This window comes from Mesoplodon densirostris, chromosome 10 (genome assembly GCF_025265405.1).
Source record: "Mesoplodon densirostris isolate mMesDen1 chromosome 10, mMesDen1 primary haplotype, whole genome shotgun sequence".
NCBI classification, from domain to species: domain Eukaryota; kingdom Metazoa; phylum Chordata; class Mammalia; order Artiodactyla; family Ziphiidae; genus Mesoplodon; species Mesoplodon densirostris.
In genome coordinates, this window is record NC_082670.1 from 93,579,447 (window position 1) to 93,601,595 (window position 22,149).

General features: G+C 38.8%; 1 protein-coding gene across 1 annotated transcript in view; it reads right to left on the minus strand.

Annotated features, from left to right (window-relative positions):
• CNTN3 (contactin 3) overlaps positions 1-22,149 on the minus strand; it is a 244,471-nt gene that overhangs the window by 27,525 nt on the left and 194,797 nt on the right. The window contains exons 13-18 of the mRNA XM_060109564.1: positions 9,618-9,735; positions 8,613-8,771; positions 8,364-8,513; positions 6,362-6,432; positions 5,188-5,422; positions 2,391-2,506 (exon numbers count right to left, since the gene is read on the minus strand). Of these exons, the coding sequence (XP_059965547.1) occupies positions 2,391-2,506; positions 5,188-5,422; positions 6,362-6,432; positions 8,364-8,513; positions 8,613-8,771; positions 9,618-9,735 (849 nt within the window). The remainder of the gene's footprint in view (positions 1-2,390; positions 2,507-5,187; positions 5,423-6,361; positions 6,433-8,363; positions 8,514-8,612; positions 8,772-9,617; positions 9,736-22,149) is intronic.

A 22,149-nucleotide genomic window follows, 5' to 3' on the forward strand; every position in this document is an offset into this window, starting at 1 on the left:
AATCTCGTTCAATCCTCTCAAAATCCTAATTAGGTTAGGCCCATTGCTCCCATTCTGCAGGTGAGGAAAATGAGGCTCACAGAATTTATATAACTTTTCCAGCACAGTGAGTGGCAGAGTTGGGATGTGGCACAGGTGTGACCTCAGGATTATGCTCCTTTATATCTGTGTTCCTTCCGTCTCACTTACCATTCCTGTCAATGCCATTTCTCTAATCATTGGGGAGCTACTATTGGTTGCCCACTATCTTTCACTGCTTCTACTCACTGTCAGGGAATTAAAGGAATTTCCCATCCAAGTGTTCCTGGCTTCCTTTAAGATACTGATCAAGTTGCTCTGCTGTATTTATATGGTGTTTTGCTTCCTCAGTATCACTTCGGTTTCCTTAAGTCTGGACATCTCTGTCTGTGATCAGGGTCTCTGTCAAGACCAGGGCCTCTGTATCAAGACCAGGGCTTCCTATACATACGTGTGCAGGAAGATGTTTCCCTATGGGTATTTACTAAAAATGCACATTCACAACACCCACCCCTAGATGTTTGGGTTCCGTGGGCCCAGGGAGAATTCTGGGGGCTCATCTTCAGCAAAAATTTAGGTAATTGTGGTGAAGGTGGCCCATGGTGCATCCTTTGAACATCACGGCTCTAGCCAATCCTGTCTCTACTTTATCTTTAATTTATTCAAGTCACTACTTGTTTGATTATAAGGACCAGGAACTCTCTCAAGTTCAAATGTAAAGGGAGCTGGCTGAAAAAGAGGACAAGGTGACATTATGAGAAAGAGAATAGCCAACTCAAGAACTGGACAATTGTCAAAGAGCTCTTCTATTTTGCTCTTTAAGCTCCATGGGTCCTTGTCGCCTCCATCCTTTAGGGCTGCATGAGAGTATGTCTGCTCCAGCTCATCTCTGTAAATCAGCTTTGTCCTATCTGCCCATGGCCTTCACTTGGGAAGTCTGAACTGGGTCCTAAACTTGACATATCACTGCATTATGCTCACTAAACACAATCTCTATGCTGCTTGCTTCAATACTTCAAACAAGAATCTGACTAGGGCTGCCCTGGTGGCGCAGTGGCTGAGAGTCCGCCTGCCGATGCAGGGGACACGGGTTCGTGCCCCGGTCTGGGAAGATCCCACATGCCGCGGAGCGGCTGGGCCCGTGAGCCATGGCCGCTGAGCCTGTGCGTCCGGAGTCTGTGCTCCGCAACGGGAGAGGCCACAACAGTGAGAGGCCCGCGTACCGCAAAAAAAAAAAAAAAAAAAAAAAAAAAAATCTGATTAGCTCAGCTTAACTGTCCATAGGCCGGCTGCCTTTGGGCAAGTGGCCACCCTCGTGCAGTCACTGGGGTTATGTTGGCAAGTGGCAGGGTACACGGTCCTGTATTGCAAACACGTGCATGTAAACGTGCCACTGAATCAGGAATTAGAAGCAGGAGGGAAGTTTGCTAAGAAGATGGCTGTGGGTCGGGGTGAAATCATAGCTGTGGCTACCACAGTGTCATCGTCACAGAAACCTTCTTAAGACTTCGCTTTTTATCTTGTCAGCTCTCAGCTCAACTGCTCCCACTTTTCTCTAACTGCTCCCACTTTTCTCTAACTGCTCCGCCCTAAACATGGAGCCCAGTCCAGAATGGTTCTTCTTAACATTCAGAGCCGTCTGTGACCTGGCCCCGCTGTACCCTTCTACCGTCACCTGCCCTACAGGAACCACCTGCTGCAGGTGGACCTCTACTCCTTCCACTCTTTCAATGTGCCATGCTCAGTCTGGAATGTTTCCACTTTCTCTACGTTTACTTATTTTTTTCTTTGAAGTCCTGTTAAACCTTACTACCCTTATGAAACCTTTCAAGGTCACTCAACCCTCAACCACTTTCTGTGTGGCCTATTCTGAACTTCATTACATTTGGTCTTGCGTTATGCCGTTTCAGACCTTTCATCTTATTTCACCAAAGGCAATGATTTGAAGGCAAGAATTACATGCTATGCAAGGCTGACTTCTCTAGAGCCTAGAAGTAGCAAGCCCACTAAGAAAATAAGACAAAGCACTGGAAGAGCTATTAGCAGATACACCCAGTGAACTTAAATACTATGTTTCGATCTCACTCTTATTTTTTAGCCAAACTAGCTACAGATTAGGCCCACAGGATACATGATTTCCTTTCGTTTTATTATTATTTTTTCCTTTTATACCTCAACTAAAGTCACTTTCATTCAACTGGTTGAGTTAAAGTCAATATCCGTTGATAGTCACACAGAACAATACGGTGATAAAATTGAACAAAAGTCAGACTTTAGCTAAGATGTCATTGTGAAGAAGACTTTTAAATGAAAGCAGACAAGGTAGCGTGGCAACATACTTACACGAGCTAATTAATTTTAAAAGACATTACCTCATAGCCGAGTAAGTGTCCATTGCTCAACTTCCAAGGAACAGCGTTCCAAGAAACTTCAATTTCTGAGGAAGACAAGCTATTTGCACAAACTTGAGATGGAGCTACCGTAGGCTCTATTTGGGAACAGAAAAATATACTGAAGTTCTTATTTTTTTAAAAAAAGCATTTTAACATATTTGAACATGTAAAATATTCTGTAAAAATATTTGAAAACATGAACCATGTCTTGGTCACTTTCCATTTCCTAGGAAGAGATAGCGTCACAGCCACAGGCTTTTCCTTGCTGAACAGCCAGAGCAACTTGCTCCCTCTCCGGCACTCCCTTCTTGGTATCCTACTTTCCTCCCCATCATTATTTCTCTCCTCTCTGTCCCACAGTCCCTATGGGAAATCCTATGCCCACAAGTGCTACTTATTTTATGTTATTTTTTGTTTTTCCAAATAAAGGTCAAGGTCTACAGAGTTCATTTATTCAATAAGCATTTAGTGAGTGCCTTGTCTAGCCAGGCCACAAGAGGGTCAAAGTTAAATGAGATCCTATACTCTTCTGGAGGAGATAAGCACACACAGAGCTTAATACACAAGAAGAAATCCCCTTTGTAATGGAGAGCTCTTGGAGCTTCATGGATCTCACAGCGGTTCTTTCCTCTTAGGAGCTCTGAGCAGAGATGTGTCCTCTCCCAGTATCCATTTCTATGTTAAAGGATCCTGCTCCCTGGCCATGGCTGATGCATACTGAGGTAGACCCCTGGTCCAAGGATGGACCTATTAGATTTTTTTCTCTTGAGAATTTGAAACGTGCTTTGGAGAAACGAGGAAGACTTGAGGCCAATCAATCCAGCCCTGGTGCCCTAGAGAAGCCCTAGGTTTCTGAGGGCCCAGAGCTTCTCTGATTAAGGCTCTTCATGAGGTTTGCTATTTACCTCTCTCTTGGCTTCAATGAAAGGTGCAAGTATATTTCCAATAAATCCCTGCTTTTTTAAAAGGCAAGTCAAATCAGTTTCTGACATTTGGAACAGAAAGACCTTTAACCAGATCATCAGTGGTGGCAAGAATGGAAACAGGAGAAGGAAAGTGCAGGAGGCAAGAAGATACTAAAAGGCTCTGGCCGTCCCTCCTTCCCAGCTGCCGCCCGCCCCCCACCCCGTCTACCCAAACTCCCTGGTTAATTTAATTGCCATCACCCCTCAGACTCCTGACCTGCTCTTGTAATGATAATCCTTCTCAGCAACTCTTGGAGATGGGGTCTGGCTATGAATATAAAAGCTCTTGGTTTTGCAAAAAATTTAAAAATCCTGTTCCCTTTTTCTCTCAGAACTCAGTGGGAAAAGAGAACAAAAACAGGAGGTGACAGTATGACGAAAAATTGAGCCTCCTTACTGTTTTGGACCCACTTTCTCCATTTACTGTAAGGCTTGGAGGACAGAGGAGATACTGTGAAATCGTATTTCATGAGCTCAAACTACTCAAGAGCAAAGGCCCGGGGTTAAAATACTAGCTCAGTAGGTCTGTATGGATTCTGACAAGTTCATTAATTTCTTTCATCAAGCTTCCGTTTTCTCCTGTGTAAATGGGAAATAACAATAGTACCTACTTGTCATTCCGCCTTGGAAAATTCAAATTAGGTAATGTCTGGCTGATAGTAAGCATCCAATACATGCTAGCTCCTGCCATTCTAACTAGCTAGAACAGCATGAGATAGCCAATATTCAGCTGCTTTTGACCTATAAAATGGCAATTTCATAGGATTCTCCTAACATTACTATTATTTTTACTATTACTTTCTGGGACAGAAAGGCAGAGAAAGGGAGTGAGTCCAGAGTGGAGTATGTATGAATCTATACCGACTAGAACTGGTGAAACCCATCCTCAAACCTGCATATTCCATACCTCCCCAAGGTCAGACTTCTGGTCCTCCCTCTCCATCCTGCTAAAACCTCTTTCTCAGGTCTAGGAACCACTATAAAACTTCAGACTAGGGCACTTCAAAAAGAATATCTTAATCTTACCTCCCAAAGAAGAAAGCTGTAGAAGGCTGTGCTGCTCCCTGCTTCACAGACTGGAACTCAATGTATTCCTCATAAGCAGATTTTTAACTAATTATCACCCCCTCTAACTATCCATTGAGTCTCACACTTCAAGTAGGCATGGTTGATCTTTATTACCTGGACTAGTAACTATGACTTCAATCATTCTCCTTTTCAAGAAATATATCTGAAGTCACCAAGAACTTCCAAATGGGTTTTTGGAGCACAAATGGTTGATTAAGTGTGGAACTGACATACAGATCTTTCTTGACTTATGATGGGGTTACATCTCGATAAACACATCTTAATTTGAAAATATCATAAGTCGAAAATGCATTTAATATACCTAATATAGCAAACAGCAAAGCTTAGCCTAGCCTACCTTAAACAGGCTCTGAACACTTACATTAGCCTACAGTTGGGCAAAATCATCTAATACAAGGCCTATTTTACAATAAAGTGTTGAGTATCTCCTGTAATTTATTGACTACTGGACTGAAAGTGAAAAATAAAACGGTTGCATGGTACAGAATAATTTTAAGTATATCCATTGTTTACCCTTGTGGTTGTCTGGCTGACTAGGCGCTGTAGCTACTGCTGCCCAGCATCCTGAGAGATTATTTTACTCCGTATCACTAGCCCAGGAAAAGATTAAAATTAGAAACTCGAAGTGCAATTTCTACTGAAATGTGTCTCACTTCACACCACTGTAAAGTCAAAAAATCATTAAGTTGAAGACCATCTGTCTAATCATAGCCTTTCCATACCTTCTTCTGCAGAGAACACTGTTGTCACTGGGCTAAATGGTCCTTCACCTTTGTTATTATAAACACCCACTTTAACTTCATACAGTGAAAATGGCAGGATGCTTTCATTTCTAAAGACATATCTTGGGGTATCAGGAGATGTGACCACTGTCTGGATCCAGTTGGTTACTCCGACAGGGCGGAAAGCAACAACATATCCAAAACCTTCACCATTCTGTAGTTCTTCAGGGACTGGCTGTAAAGGAAAGGCATATTAACTCACGCTTTCACACGAGAGCAAGGCAAAAATAAATGCAGCTATAATGCAGAGTCTTTTGTAAAAGCCATCAAATAATAATCTACATTGTATTAAGTGGTTGGATTAAAAAAGGAGAAAAAGGTCAGGGGGACAGTCAGCTGCTTTTAAATAAACATATGCCACTCTTTCATAGCCATCAGATAACTAACTGGAATTTTCCTAAATTACTCAGATTTTTGAGCATCTTGCAGCCCCAAGTTGAGTTCCGAATAATAAAGATATACTTTCAGTTGAAATACTGCATCTCTAAATCAAATAAAAATCATCTCATCCACAATGTTTATTTTATAGAAAAAAACTACACATTGACATGATAATTCAGAGCAAAAGAGTAAAACTTTAAAAAAGGAAATAAAAACAATATATTAAACTCAAAGCTGTATTTGCATCATGTCAAAAATTCCTACTGACACTCCATAATCTCGACTTCTTATTTTTCCATCCACATCTTCAAATAATGTAGACAATTCTAGTGCCTTCTGACTTTGTTAATTAATATTTTTCCTAATTATGACTTAAAGCAAGGGCTGAGAGAATGGCTAGGAAGCAGCACCGGCTGGAGAAGTGGCGTGTGCATCACCAGCAGGGGAGCAGCTCCAGAGTAAACAGCCAGGACTAGACTCTCACCCCTATGTTTACCAGCCAGATGACCTCGGGCAAATTATTTAACATCTCTATGCCTTAGTGCTTTCATCTAAAAAATGTTGCGAGGATAAAATGAAAAAATATGCAAAATGCTAGGAACAATGATTAACACAGAGTGAACACTCAAAAATATTAGCTACTAGTTCCAGCCACCACCACTAGCACCACCCAGGATGCCACGAGTGTGGGAAGAGCATCACCCTGAGGGGCAGGCGCTGTGCAGACACTTACATCCCAGGTGATCACCAGTTCAGACCGGCTACCACCTCCTCCACTGGCATCTGAAGGAGGCACTTCTGGCACTGAAAGGTTAGAAAGAAAGACTGAAGCCCTGCTAGCATCTAGTAATATTTATCTGAGAGAAGACTCAATGCTGTTTACTTTTAATACTTAAAATAATTTGACCATTGGCACATTACACGTGTGTGTGTGTGCACATGCACACGTGGGTGTATATATGCAATTATATGTGTGTATATATGTGTGTGCATATATATGTGTGTATATATATATATATATAGATATTTGAGGGAGATCATCACATGCTTTATATTTGCATAAAATTATTAGAGATTCAAAATATCTCAAACAGTAAGAAAACAATGACTCAGTGTGAAGGTTAATAAAAGAAGAAAAAGTGATTCATCACGGATGATGATAAATCAATCCCGTATGGACATTTTTTTCCCCCAGTTTCAAAGCTATTTTTTAAATTGAGGTATAGTTGATTTACAATTGTTCAGGTGTACCGCAAAGTGATTCAGTTATATATATGTATACATATATATACACATACATATATGTTCTTTTTCAGATTCTTTTCCCTTATAGGTTATTACAAGATATTGAATATAGTTCCCTGTGCCATACAGTAGGTCCTGGCTGTTTACCTATTTTATATATAGTAGTGTGGACCTGTTAATCCCAAATTCCTAATTTATCCCACCCTTCCCCTTCCCCCTTTGGTAGCCATAAGTTTATTTTCTATGTCTGTGAGTCTATTTCTGTTTTGTAAATAAGTACATTTGTATCATTTTTTTAGAGGCCACATATAAGTGATATCGTATGATATTTGTCTTTCTCTGTCTGACTTGACTTCACTTGGTATGATAATCTTTAGGTCCATCCACGTCAGCATGAACATTCAACTTGTGACTATTTCAAGTACAGACTTAGTTCTCAGAACATTGGCTCTATATAAAGATGACCCATACTTAAATCCTCAAATCCTGTTATGAGATAATCTTTATGAACCTCACACAGGCTTTTATGCTGAGAAATTTATGCTTAGTAAATCCCATGACACACCTAGAACATAAGTTCCCTGAAGGTGGGTCTTTGCTATGTTCAGAGCTGTACCCACTGTACCTAGAAAGTGCTCAGTGCACAGCAGGCACTTCCTGAATACGTGTTGTGTGAATAAATGAACTGAGCACCAAGACAGAAAGGGCTCCCCGATTTCTCACAATACCTGGCATAAACATTATATGCATTGTCCCGTGTAAAAGAGCATCATCAAAATTATTGAAATGTATTCCATGACTTCTATCCTGGCTTTGTTCCAAAGTGATATATTGGCTGTATTTCAAACATAATTTTAGTTAGTTTTAATTAATACTACAGACTCTGAAAAGGAAAGTCTTAAGTCCTCTCTGAGGCCTCAATAACGTGATACCACGTACAATTTCTACTTCGCAGTTTCAATGTTAGGCTATTTTTAGCATTATAAAAAGAGTCGTATGGTTAATATTAATAGTTGCCCCACATGGAAAATTTTAACAATAATTCTCTCTTACTTTAATACTCAAGGGGCCAAAACATACCTATTCATCAATCGCTTAAGCTTGGTGGCAGAATGAGACTTCCTAGCAGCTGAACTCCCAGAAGTCATTATCCTACCAATTTGTCAATGCTTGTTATAAATGAAAACAGCACTTCCCCTGTTAACAGGGTGACTATATCAGATAGTAATTATAACCTTAAGTGACAAAAACATATTCACTCTACATGCACTAATGAATGCTGACGATGGACTGAACTCTTGCAAATGTCACACTACATCAGAATCACTTACACGTGTCTTTTGACAAATGCCATATGGCCAGTCTGCCGTTAGATAGTTCAGATAATTGCGACAATGCATTATCGAGGCTGGAGATCAAGCGCAAGAGAAGTGGAAATACACACCCAGAAAAACCTATGAAGCCATGACTCAGAAAACAAAAACACTCACCTGCCTCCTCAGTTCTTACTTTTTCTGAGGGTAAACTGGGTTCTCCACCTCCGATTTTGTTACTGGCTACAACCCGAAATTCGTATTCCACCCATGGATTTAACTCGACTACGGTAGCTGTGTGTGTTTTCCCGTCAATGACCTCAGGCACTACAAAGGAAGATTTCAGAGAGGTAAACGCCTGCACGTCTTAGGGTTGACCTGAAATCCATACGTATGTACCGGCGGCATTTGCCTCTCCCCCTTTACCTGTTGTGGCCGTCTGCCAACCCACGGAGAAAGGTGTCCGTGCCTGGACAGCATAGGATAGAACTGGGCTGTGGTTGTCTGTACCTTCTTTCCAAGAGAGTTGGGCTGTTGTATCTGTAATTTCATCTACCTTTACATCTTCTGGTGGTCCAGGTGAACCTAAGGCAAAAATGCAAACAATATTCAGCAATTCCATAAACGTCATTCTCTTCTACCAATGTGAAGAACATGCCCCACAGCACTTGAATCCCTTCAACGGATCCCAATTTCAAAAGCACTTAGGGAAAAAGGACATTTACCTGGCAACAGAACTTCCACTTTTTTTCTTTCACATTCCTGTTGCCAGATATTAAATCTGCATTTTGAGCCATGAATTCCAAAGGCATAATACTCCACAACTGCAAATGAAACCTGCTTTTTGAGACCTCTATTCAGCAGGATTCCCGCGCTGTTCCAAATTCAATATCCTTTACATTTGGCGCGAAACCTTTTTCTTTAATCTTCTGGGACATCTCTGTAGTTCCCAGTTTGTAATCTAGAGCTGTTTTATTCTACCATGCACTCTGGGTGATTTTTCAGCTCAGTAGTAAATCAGTTCTTTGGACAGTAGCTCAGACTGGCAAATTTTCTCAGGCATCCTAGATGATCCTGTGTTTTATTTTGGAAGTAGACACACACACATACACACACACACACACTATCACTGCTCTCTTTCATATTAAACACTACTGCTGTATTAATGACATGCTCAAAAACACATCAGCTTGGCAGCAGCTGTAGAATGCTTATTACAGTGAGAGCTACTGGAATGACAGAGTTGAGATTTTTATTTCTTTGAATTAGCACCCATCCTTATTCTCACATCTTCTGGCCTATTTGGGCAGGGGGATCAAATCAGTATTATATAACTCACGTGTTCATAGGCTATCTGATCATGGTTTTTCAGTGAGAAAGGCTCAGTTAAGATGTGAAATTAAAGAAGCACACAGAGACATTAATGTTTACCTCTTACTATGAGGTCAGCGGCAGATGAAACACTGTCCACCCCTGTCTGCACCATACAAACGTATTTCCCACTGTGTTTCAACTGAATGTTTCTGATCATTAAATCGCCTGACGAACTCTGTTGGAAAAAACAGGTAATGAACATATTATTAGTTTGAAAACACAGAGACTCTCGAAGGCTATGGCCAACAACACCACTGGAATAAAACCCATATTTAGAGAGAAAACCTAGGTGGTTCCAAGACAGAAGATTGCTACGATGGAAAGTATGGAAATAAAAACAGGTTAAAAACCATACATGATTGCAGACATAGATTTCTGTAGCTAAATAAACAACAAGCTTCCCCTGGGCATTTATGGTTTCAAAGATAAATAAGGGCAGGGATTACAGTCTCAGAGTCTATTTACTTTCACTAGGGTGAGTGACACTTCTTTTTATATCCACTGCTCAGCACCAGCTCAACTCTTTTCTCTGGTTCCATCCTCTTTGCAATTATCTGCCTGAGAAGAAGACGGAAGCATTTAGGTATCTGGTGGGAGATAAAGGCAGCACGACAAGGGGATTACCATGGTTGAAACACTTTTCTGAACACTTTGAAGCTTAAAAAGCCTAATACTATTTAATTCCTTTGCTACAGAATTTAGGGACAGTCAGTATGCACCCCTCAATAAGAAGAAATTAAAACATTTTTAACCAAAAAGTAATAACTGCCCATAAAGACATAGGCTGGCATTCCCCAGTGCCAATTAATGAAGCAAATGTATTTCTAAAAGCTCAACTTCAAACAGTCCTTGTTTTAAAAGAATGTAAAATCATGTTCGTAAAATGAGTAACTGTAGGCCAGTTTCATGCATTAGTAAAAGTATGGACTGAAATAAAATGATTTGGAAAGCAAAGCCCTTTGAAAAGGATCACTTAATGGAAAATCTCTAAACTGGTACGGAAGAGGAAGCAATAAGTAGTTTGTCTTATTAATTAAAAGGATAATTTTATTCTTGGGTTTTCCCAGTATTTGTTGAAAGATGGATTCCACTATCCTGTTTTTAGGTAATTTCCTAAGATCTCCTATCAGGTAGTTTCTTAAATATTGCTTCCTATCCTTAGGATTCTTAATGCGCTATGTATTCTCCGTTGGTTGGATTGTATGGCTTTAGCCTGAATTTCTTGAGTATCGGCAAAAGGCAGATGTGAGCTGATTGATGGCTGTAATTAAATGATAATCCAGAAACTGTTGAGTTTGCACATTTTACTTTCAAGTTAAACCTTTTCCTTTCCCTCCCTCTCTCTTTCTCCTCAGGGTTACTTAGAAATTTATCCCCAGGACAAAGCCTTCAATGCTTGCTGACCTTTAGAAACTCTTTAAATTTTATGAGCTCCATATACTCACAGGAGGTTGATTATCATTTCTATAGGAATCTCTTGTTTTCAGTGAAGTAAGAACTGTTACGATTAAATTCCATCAAGGCACTGAGGTAAGTTGTTATTCTTCCCTGTGTTTATTTGCTTATTTTGAAAGCAGTTGGGTAAAAAAGAGAATTGGAAGTAGCACTGTCTTTTTGTCCTCAGACACACGAATACAGCTTTTAGGCACAGAAGTTCGTTTTCTTTCTTGAAGGAGTAAAAAAAGAGATTGATGTTGGGTTTGTCATTTCTGTTCACTTTGGTATTGATGGGTAAAGAGAGATATAACTTAGCTAACTTGTGTAATAACCAAACCATCTTCCTGAAGAAATACAGTTAGGCTCACCATGAAGGGAAATATAATTTTTAATTATATTTTACACTGTAGAGTGAAAATGGAAGCAATCAACATGTAGACGGTAGGAACCATTGATTTTTTCTTTTCAGCACCAACATGAAACTGAGTGGATGAATACATAAATGAAAAATAAAATGTAGCAAAAACTAAGGATCCTATACTTAATTTTTGTCTTTCTCAGTAGACTATATTTATATTGTTCCTCTTCTAGTGCTTTTTCTCTCTCACCCTATCTATTGTGTTTTAATGGAGCAATATGAAGAGTCAAGATTCATCTTAACAAAAGTTCATCGAATGCTTGCCATACTAGATTCACTCGAGGTTAGAGAAGTGTGTTATACATGACCTCTGCTCTCTAGGATGTAAACCCAAGTCGGGGATATATATATATATATATATATATATATATATATATATATATATATATATATATATACGAAACAAGTTATGTTTATAAATTTAGAGAAGTTACTTAATAAAGGTTAAATAAAATCACATGGCACATACCATGTGTACACAACCTCAGAATGCAGGAGGCAGGAGATTTTTCAGTCCTGTTGAGGATGTGGAGCGACTGGTACTCTTGTTATTGTTAATGGGAATGGAGACTGGTGCACTCACTCTGGAACCTTGTTTAGAAATATCTATTAAGGCAGGATATACCCATAATCTACAACCCAGCAATTCCATTCCTAAGTAATACATACTTTACAGAGATGTGTGTGTATGTTCATCAAGACATTTACAAGAACGTTTGTGGCAGTACTAACCACAATAGCTAAAGAACGGAAACAACCTAGTGTCCATCACAACACGTAGCTTAGTAAGTAGTGGAACACTCATTTAAGGAAATACTGTTAGACCATGAAAATCAATGAACTATAACTATATAGACTGACATAGCTAAGTCTCAACATAAAAGATATAAATCAGATAGAAAGGAGTACAATGACCCTAATCTATCATATCATAAATCTAGACTGTGACTATCTTTGGAGGGGTACTTAGTACTGCAACGAGGCATCACAGGGACTTCTGGAATAAGGGTCATGTTGCTTCCTGATTTCACCGTTGGTCACCTGAATGTGTTCATTTTGTGAAAATTCACTGGGCTACACACTTATAATTTGTGTATTTTTTGGCAGAACATAATGACTCTCAAGATGCAGTTGTTATAATGTACAACTATAGCTCTAAACGCTCCACTATAAATAGGACCATCAGTGAAAAGGTCAAATAACATGGCTGTTATTCTAAACTCCAGTTTCTTTCACAAGAATTAAATGTTTAATAATAAAAGTGCAATTAATTAGAATATTCTATAAATTCTTATTAAGATGCAAGTGATTATTCCCAGACAGTAAAAAAATATAAAAAAGGAAAAGGAAATTCCAAAGGGAAGTTTCACTTATATCAAACCAATTCTTGTCCCCATCAATTTTCACTGCTAATGGTTAGAATATAGTTTGTTACTGATTAACTATGATAGAGGGGACAGGAGAGGAACGTCCGAAAAAATCCAAGTAGCATTAGTCTAATTGTGGTCCAATAGCACTTGATAGATTATTTTTCAGTATATTTATCAGTAAAATTTCATCTATTATTTAGATACATTTAGAAACATGCTTCTAATTCCTCAGAGTGTAAGTATAAAACAACTTACAAACATTACAAACATTAATAATCTTTGAATAAATTCTTAGGAACACTAATAACCCTTTGAATAAAAATAGCTTCTACTTTATTATCTGCTAAATTAGTTTGTTAGTCTTTCTTTGTATTGTTTTCCTAAACTCTCCTTTGTCCCCTTTCCCTCAAAGAGAACGGACTAGAATTGGGACAACGCAGAGTCAAAGCTTCATTTTCTTCACTTCGCTTATCCCTATAGCCCTTAAAACGTCCCCCTCAAAGTACAGCAGTGTAATTCCCAGTCTTTCCAGAAAGCAAGTCCTTTTTCTATGCCGCTGATCACAACATTATTTGAAAATGGAGCTTTTAACAGTGCAAGAGGCCTATTCCTACAGCTTAAGCAGGGGTTTAAGAAGAGGGAGACATTTCCCTAAGTCATATGAATTTTAGCTCTTTCTCAGAAGCACTATCTTTTAAAATAGGATCATTCATTCCAAAACTATTCATTAAGCAATGGCTATACTTTAGTCACTGGGGATACAACAGTGAGGGAAAAAACCAGTCCTTATGTTCATGGAGCTTACAGTTGAAAGACAGCCATTAATCAAATGACTACCACAAATCAATGTAAAATTACAGTGTAATGCAAGTTCAAAATACACAGACGAATCTAAGATTCTGGAGTCTCAATGTATTGATAGTTGAGCTAAGATTTGCAATATGAATACAAGCTATCTAGCAAAAGAGGGTAAGAAAAAAATGGTCTACATTAGAGCACTTACACATATGCAGAGACTCTAAGGCAGGTGACAACATAGTCTCTTTTGGGAGTGGGAGGGATAGGCAATGTCAGGGGGGATAGTTAATCTACAAATCCATAGGAATAGGCCTCTCCCACTACCAAAAGCTCCATTTCTGTCCCCAGAAAACTAAAATTTCACTGTAGCTAATTTCAGGTTCATATTCATATCTTAATGATAGTAAATTTTTTTATTATATTTGAAAAAACTTGTGAGCTTTTCTAGAATTACTTAATTATCTAAATAGTTGTTCACCTAATTATATAGAATTCTCCTAGAAAAGATCATATTTCTAAAACATGTTAAGGTATAAACAGTATATGGATTTATAAGTCAAATCATCTTTGACATAAATGCTAAGAGAAAATCCAGTGAGCACATGAGACGAAAAAGAAGGTAAGCTTGTTAACGTTTTCCCTATATTTTCTTAGGTGATGATGCTAGTGGAATTTTTGATGTAGTTGAAAAACCTCTCTGCACTGAAAGAAAAACACTGCAGGATGTGATAACCCACACCAGCTGAAGGTAAGAAAGCAGACAACTCATTACTAATTACACGTAAGCTGAGAGTACATTGTGAGATCTACCATATGCTACAAATCAAGGTATAAAATAAACCTTGGAACTTGGAAAATCTCTTGACCCCTGCAAATGTAGCATGAACTTTGAATAAAACAAATTTTCAGCAAAAACTAATTTCCTAGTAAGCACTCTTGATGTAAATGCTGCTGCTGGACTGCCAAGAAGCATAATTTTCCAATTTAAGGGGAAAAAAAGCATTTTGACAACTATTTGGAAGGCACGGTAGAATAGAAGCTCCTCCTTTTTAAAAATCACTTTACACAGCCTGTTTTTGTATAGATTCCAATGTTAATCATTCATCCCATCACTGGGTTGCCTTCCAAGTCCTGACACTGCATGTAAATCATACACAGGTGACTAGTGAACAGTCAAGCCTACAGGTTACTTCTGAAACCTGAGTGGTGCTTTTCTCTGTGAAGGTCCCTAAGGGAATTGGTGGCAGATGGGTCACCTCTGTATTTCTGACCAACCAAGTTAGATCTTGCCCCATCCCTACCCCAAATGGCTGCAACAAGGCCACCTTTGTTACAAATGGACACTGCTCATCCAAGGAACAGAAATAATTGGCAACCACTGAAACATGAAAATGGGCCCTAACACTGTAAATAATTCTAGTTTTTCTGACTGATTAATAATTTCACCTGAAACTGTCTGATGCCTGGTTGTCCAAACAGATGATATCTAGTGCAGGTAATATGCAATCTGTTCACATCAAAATTTTTCAACTTTCTTTGGTACCAATAAACTGAAATAATTGATCCATTACAGGATTTAGAGCCCCAGCTTGTCCCGTCGTGTTTTGAAAGAATAACACATGAAAGATAAAAATTTGGTCAAAGACCTTCATGCATATTTTAAACTGTATCAAATGCCCAAGTTACCTTAAAGGTATCAGCTTTTCTATTTCAACATCAAGTTCACATTAACAACTTGGGGATTTTTTTTTTTCTGGCCAGTGTAGTGTTTATGGAGTATCTTACTGGAAGTTGGTGATCTCAGGATCCAGTGTCTATTCCCACAGTTGTGCACCTCAGTGTTTTCTAAACTTCAACCATTAGAGTTACACCTCCACATTTTTTTTTGCTATATTCCAGTACTAAATGCTCTACTATTTACTTGTTTCTTAAACTGTTTAACTTTCTTAAATAATATGGAAGTCAATACAGAAAATGTATACTTTTATCTAACATGGAAAACTGCTGATCACAGTAATAGTTAACTGATAAAATGAAAACAGTGAGTAGAAAATAATGTAAATGGACACTAGCCGGGCGCTCTCAAAGTCTCTGAGACCTGGACCTTTGCTCTTTTCATTAAAAAGGGAGATTAGCAAAAATTAGAAAATCATTCGTGACAAACTTAACACCATACTGAGTTATTCTCCTTGATTTCACCTAAATGATTGAAATGAAATTGAAAATAGAATAGATCTCATTCTGCATTATTTAATATTGCCTATTGGGTACCTAGTCTGTGCTTTGCAAAACACTGGGCTACCCAGATCACTTAACCCAGTAGTTTTCAACATTAGCTGTACAGTAAATTCACCTGGAGAGTCTTCAAAAACATACCAGAAATCCCTAGGCCACATTCCAGAACAGTTAAATCAAAATGGACTAGAAAGAGGAGACCCTTTAGCTGATTCTAATGATCAGTTAGTATCTAAAAGCATTAAATGCCCGAGATTTTATATTCTTCACATCATCACTCCTCCTGGAAATAAAAGCTTCAAGATAGCCACTCTTTTCCCTAGCTCTAAAACTCTACAATTAATAAATGCATAAAATAATCATTAAGTTAGGTTGTTTAGTGCTGGGTTTGTAAGCTGAGAACAGTACACCTGTACATATTTTCATTCTGGAAGATGGGTGAGAAAACTAGTATCTGTGAAACAGGTACTATATGTCAAGCACAAGGCGCATTTCCTTGACATTAGATTGTCTTGGTGTACTTGTTGTCAGTTTAAAAACACTAGTCATTGAAATACTTCAACATGGTGATAGATTTCTATAGGTTCATATAGAAACTTAGTCAATGTGAATCACCCTAGGTTTACTCTGAATTGATGTGACGACAGTTCAGAATGCAAGTATTTCAAGTCACAAGAGCCTACCCTGAGTAACAATTTATCTCATAGATCACAAGCCTTTTTTTTGTCTTTGTTGCTTTACCCTCATATTACAGGTTTAAAATATACTGGAAGCAGACCTGCCCCTTGCAGAATTATAATGTTAGTATATGAAAAAGGGAATCCATTGATACAAAGGCACAAAAAGCCACTATTTCATGGAAACTTGACCAAGTTGTGCAAATGTCTTGTGCTCAGTTCTAGTTCCAATTACTCTTGCTGTGTAATAAATTACCCCCCAAATTTAGTGGCTTAAAAAATTGATGGTCATTTACTCTGCTCAGCAATATATAATCTGAGCAGAGATCAGTAGGCGGACAGCTCATCTCTGTTGTAAACCTCATCAGCTGAGGCAGCTAGAATGGGGACAGGCAAGCCAGCTTACATGACTGGAGAGTGGTGTTGACTGTTGGCTGGGAGTTCAGCCATTCTCTTAAAGTAGACCTCTCCACCATCTGCTTGAGCTTCCAGGCAGGAATTCCAAGAGAAATTGCACCAATGGAACAAGGTAGAAGTGCATGCATTTTATGAGCTAGTCTCAGCAATCACAGAGCATCACTCCTGCTTTTCTTTACTGATCAAAGCAGTCACAAAGGTCTAGCTGGGTTCAAGACAAGAGGAATACATTTCACCACTTGATGGGGAAGACTGTCAAAGTCACATTGAAAGACGACCAAGTTGGGTACAAAGTGTGCTTTTGCAGTCATCTTTGGAAAACACCATTGGACACGTCCCTCCAGATCCATTCTGTACGTGCCATACTGCTTCTTTTGGAGGCAGCTGACCTACATGGACTATATAAAATGGTGCCCTTACTTTCTGTCTTTTCCTTGGGTTCCTCCCATCAGGAAATCTGAGGGAGGGAGAACAGTGAGTTTGTGGTATTTGTTTATCAAGATTCACCCCTGCAGGGTTGTTTTACTCTGACTGTGCCAAGAACCCAAGACAGACTTAAAACAACCCCACCAACTCTGATCTAGATGCCCTTTCATGTCAGGAGCCTATGTGTGAGCCAGAGAAAGGATACCCGCAGTCAGAGAGAATAAAATTACACTTTCTCCCAGGAGAGTTGTTCCCAAAGAGATCACACCACTTTACTACAACTTCAGACCAATGTATTCCCACAGTTTTCCTGATACTCTGGAAATAAATAAATAAATAAATAAATAAATAAATAAATAAATAAATAAATAAATATCTCAAAGTCATATTTAAAAAGATGATAAAAAAGACTAGGTTGGATGCCAAATCCAATCTATCATTAGACTATTTTTTTTTGTAAACAGTTATAATCTGAAATTTTAAAGTCAGTATTAAAAAATGGTTTATAAAATCAGAGTGTTTACTGTTATAAAAAACAGCTAAAATTCCTGGTTTTTGTGTCTAAAATTTTAAATTGCCTCAAATGAGCCATTTATTCTTCACTTTCTTATTCATGTCCAGATCAATTAAATGGTATAACTAAATACTGTCTTGCAAAGTAGAATAATTTTCTTTCTGAAATCGGAGCATAAAAATCCAAGCCACTATGGACAATTACAACTCAATAATAAAAAGGCAAATAACCCAATTAAAAAACAGGCCAGTCACCCTGACTTCTGATTTTCAGTTGGCATATAAGCAGTTTAGCAGTCATCACTCTGTTCTAACAACAAGTAAAAGCTGAGTAACTCCTCTTCAATCTGACAGAGAAGTGAGGCCATGGAAAAAACCACTGCCTTCAAAAGTGGAGAGACAGACTGACAAATACAGAGAGCCACAACTTACTGGAGCAGAAATCCGCCAGCAGAAATTTCCCTGGGAGCCAGGACTGCGGTAGAGAAACCCAAACTGTGATGGATGAATTGCTGGAGGGTCAGCGTGGACAGGTCTGAGAGCTAACACTCCAGGGAACCCAGACACAGGTGGTTCCCCATACTTTTCTGAGTTTTAGCTCCAGGAGCTCTACTGGGTCCTCACAGTGAATGGTGAAGAAAGAGCCCCTCATGTTTCTGGCAGGGGAAGGGAAAATGAACCATTATGAAATAAGCCAGAGCACTCTGTTCTTCTGAACAAAGGTTGCCTTTAGGAGAAATTATTTTACCAGAGCCTAACCTGCTGGGGTTTTGTAAGAGCCTAATATCTCTTCCTAAGAAAAATACCCAAATCCTGATCCCTCTAGCTTCCCACACAGGGGAAGGGAAATACACAGCTCCAGTACCTCCAGCCATCCTGCCTCACCAGATGGGAAAGGAAGAGATGAAGAAGCACTGTGGAAGTTGACAGTCCAGGGGCACAGGCTCACCAAAACAGTAGACCAAGTCACAGGACTGGAGAACACTTCCTCTCACCACCCCACAGACTCACCATGATATTTGTAAAGGCCTGCTCACTGCAGTTCCTTTCAGCTACTACACATCACGTATGCCTTTCAACAGGACAATTACCGGGCACGTGAAAACGCAAAAAACACAGTGTTAAGAGGCTGAATACACATCAGAACAGGCATTAGATATGGCATGAAGCATCAGACGAGATATTTTAAAGAGCTAAGATTAATATGCTAAGGGATTTAATGGAAAAAATAGACAGATTCCAAAAAGAAATGGATAACGTAAGCAGAGGGATGGAAATTCTAAAAAACAAAAAAGAAATGCTAGTGATCAAAAAACACTGTAAATAAATAAATAATGGCTTTCATGAGCTCATTAGTAGACTAAACATGGCTGAGAAGACAGTCTCTAAGCTTGAGGATATGATGATCAAATCTTCCAAAACTTAAAATGAAAGATGAAACAACTGAAAATAAAGAACAAAATACTTAAGAACTGTGTAATGGAGATATCAGAAGGAGAAGAAAGAGAAAAAGGAAACAAGTAATATTTGAAGCAGTAGTGACTGATAATTTCCCAAATTTATATCTGAAATCAAACCACAGGCCTCTCTCCAGAGAGAACGAAAATGATAGGTCAGAAACACGGCCCTCCACAAAAAAAGGAAGAGCATCAGAAAATAAATAAGTGAAATATTCTTCATTTATCTAATAGAAAACAGTTTTTTCAAAATAATAATTCACTGCTAGGAGGAAAGCAAAACTAAACATACTCGTACCATGTGACCCCGAAATCTTACTCCTTGATATGTACCCAAATTGAAAACTTATGTCCACACAAAACCTGCACACAGATGTTTAAAGCAGCTTTACTCATAATTTCAAAAACTTGGAAGTAACCTAGGTGGCCTTCAGTAGGTGAGTGGGTAAACTACTATATCCAGTCAAAAGAAAAAAGAGCTATTATGCCATTGAAAGATACAGAGGAAATATAAATGTATAGTACTAAGTGAAAGAAGTTAATCTGAAAAGGCTACATACTACGTGATTCCAACTATAGAACATTCTAGAAAAAGCAAAACTATGGAGATAGTAAAGATTATTGGTTGCCAAGGGTTGGGGGAGGGAGAGGTGAATAGATGGGAGCACAGAGGAATTTTAGGGCAGTGAAACTACTTTGTACGATACTCTAATGGTGGATACATGTCCTTATACATTTGTCCAAACCCAATGAATGTACAGCACCAAGAATGAATGCTAATGTAAACCATGAACCCTGGGTGATAATGATGTGTCAGCGTAGGTTCATGGATTGTAACAAATGGACCACTGTGATGCAGGATATTGACAGTGGAGTAGGTTGTGCACGTGTGAGGACAGGGGTCGTGTGGGAACAACTCTTTATACTTGCCGCTCACTTTTGCTGTGAGCTTAAAACTGCTCTAAAAATAAAATTTATTAATAAAAATAAGTTAATAGGGCTTCCCTGGTGGCGCAGTGGTTGAGAGTCTGCCTGCCAATGCAGGGGACATGGGTTTGTGCCCCGGTCTGGGAGAATCCCACATGCTGCGGAGTGGCTGGGCCCGTGAGCCATGGCCGCTGAGCCTGCGCGTCCGGAGCCTGTGCTCCACAATGTGGGAGGCCGCAGCAGTGAGAGGCCCGCGTACCACAAAAAAAAAAAAAAAAAAGTTAATAAAAATACTTATTAATAATTAATAACAAGTAAAAAATAAATAAAAATTTTACAAGTCACAAAGGACCACATCCTTCATGATTCCATTATATGAAATGTCCAGAATAGGCAAATACCAGAGCAGAAAGTAGCTTTGTGGTTGCCTGGGGCTGGGACTGTTTGAAGGTGGAGGAGTTTGGGGAATTATGGATAATGGGTGTGAGGTCTCTTTCTGAAGTAATTAAAATATTCTGAAATTGATGATGGTGATGGAGGCACATCTCTTTGAATATAGTAGAAGCTATTTAATTGTACACTTTAGTTCAATTATATGAATTATTTCTCAATAAAGGTGTTAAATAAATAAGCCATCATGAATAAAGATAATGCTATGATTAGCAGACACCATTTACCTCCTCGTTCAGTTTGATCGATCTGTTCATTTATTGGATTTATTAGATTTAAGCCTTTTTTTTTTTTTTTTTTTTTTTGCGGTACGCGGGGCTCTCACTGTTGTGGCCTCTCCCGTTGCGGAGCACAGGCTCTGGACGCGCAAGCTCAGCGGCCATGGCTCACGGGCCCAGCCGCTCCACGGCATGTGGGATCTTCCCGGACCGGGGCATGAACCCGTGTCCCCTGGATCAGCAGGCAGACTCTCAACCACTGCGCCACCAGGGAAGCCCAATTTAAGCCTATTTTTGACAAGTCTTCTTTTTCAGAATGTATTCATGAACCTTAGCCCCACCCCCTTTGCCAAACAAAACCAAACCAAAATTATAAACTGCTAGTTCTTTCCTCTGCCTCCAGAGATGAGATATTTTAAATCTGCAAATCACAGATGCAGGTAAATATCTGTTAATCACAATTTGGAGGATCTGAAGTAATCATAATCAATATCGAATGAATTGTTACTGACTCTCTTAGAACTTTCTTTAGAGATTTTTTTTAATTATCTGTACATAATGGTGTTTGGATTTTCATGTGCTGGTAATATACACAAACATATTTACAGGTACACAAACATACACATTACTGTCTCTTTGATGGTAGCTTATAGTTTTCAACTGGCTAGCAGTAGGGTGGGTCCAGTGGTGGAATCCCAGTATGTCCTAAGCTCAACAGTGAACAACTGACAACCCCACTCCTGAGAAAAAAAGTCAATTCCTAAGAATTGGAGTGAGGTCATTTTATGGAAGGTTTGTGGGGAAAAATATGAAATTCACAACAAAATCTCCCTGAAATATTCTTTAAACATCTGCATCTCTCCCAAAGTTTCTCTCCTAGTATCACTAGCCTATCTAACCTCCCCAAAGTTTCTTATGTAACCCTCCTTGAACACTAGTTCTAAAATCTTCATATTCCCCTTCAAATTCCTACAGCTTGACTATCCCATTCAACCCAAGAAAAGTTATGAAAACTATTAGGAAAAGAAGAATACATATTTTTTGACTACATGAAAGTGAAAACTTTTACTCTATGAGTGATAAAATAATAGACAAAGTTAACATAAAAGTGACAAACCGAAGGAAGATATTTCCAGTGAAACACACTAAGATATAAGTAATAGCTTGACTACATAAGGACCTACTGTAAATCTGTAAAGCAAAAGGCTTGACTTCTAATGGAAGAAATGAGCAGAGGATACAAATC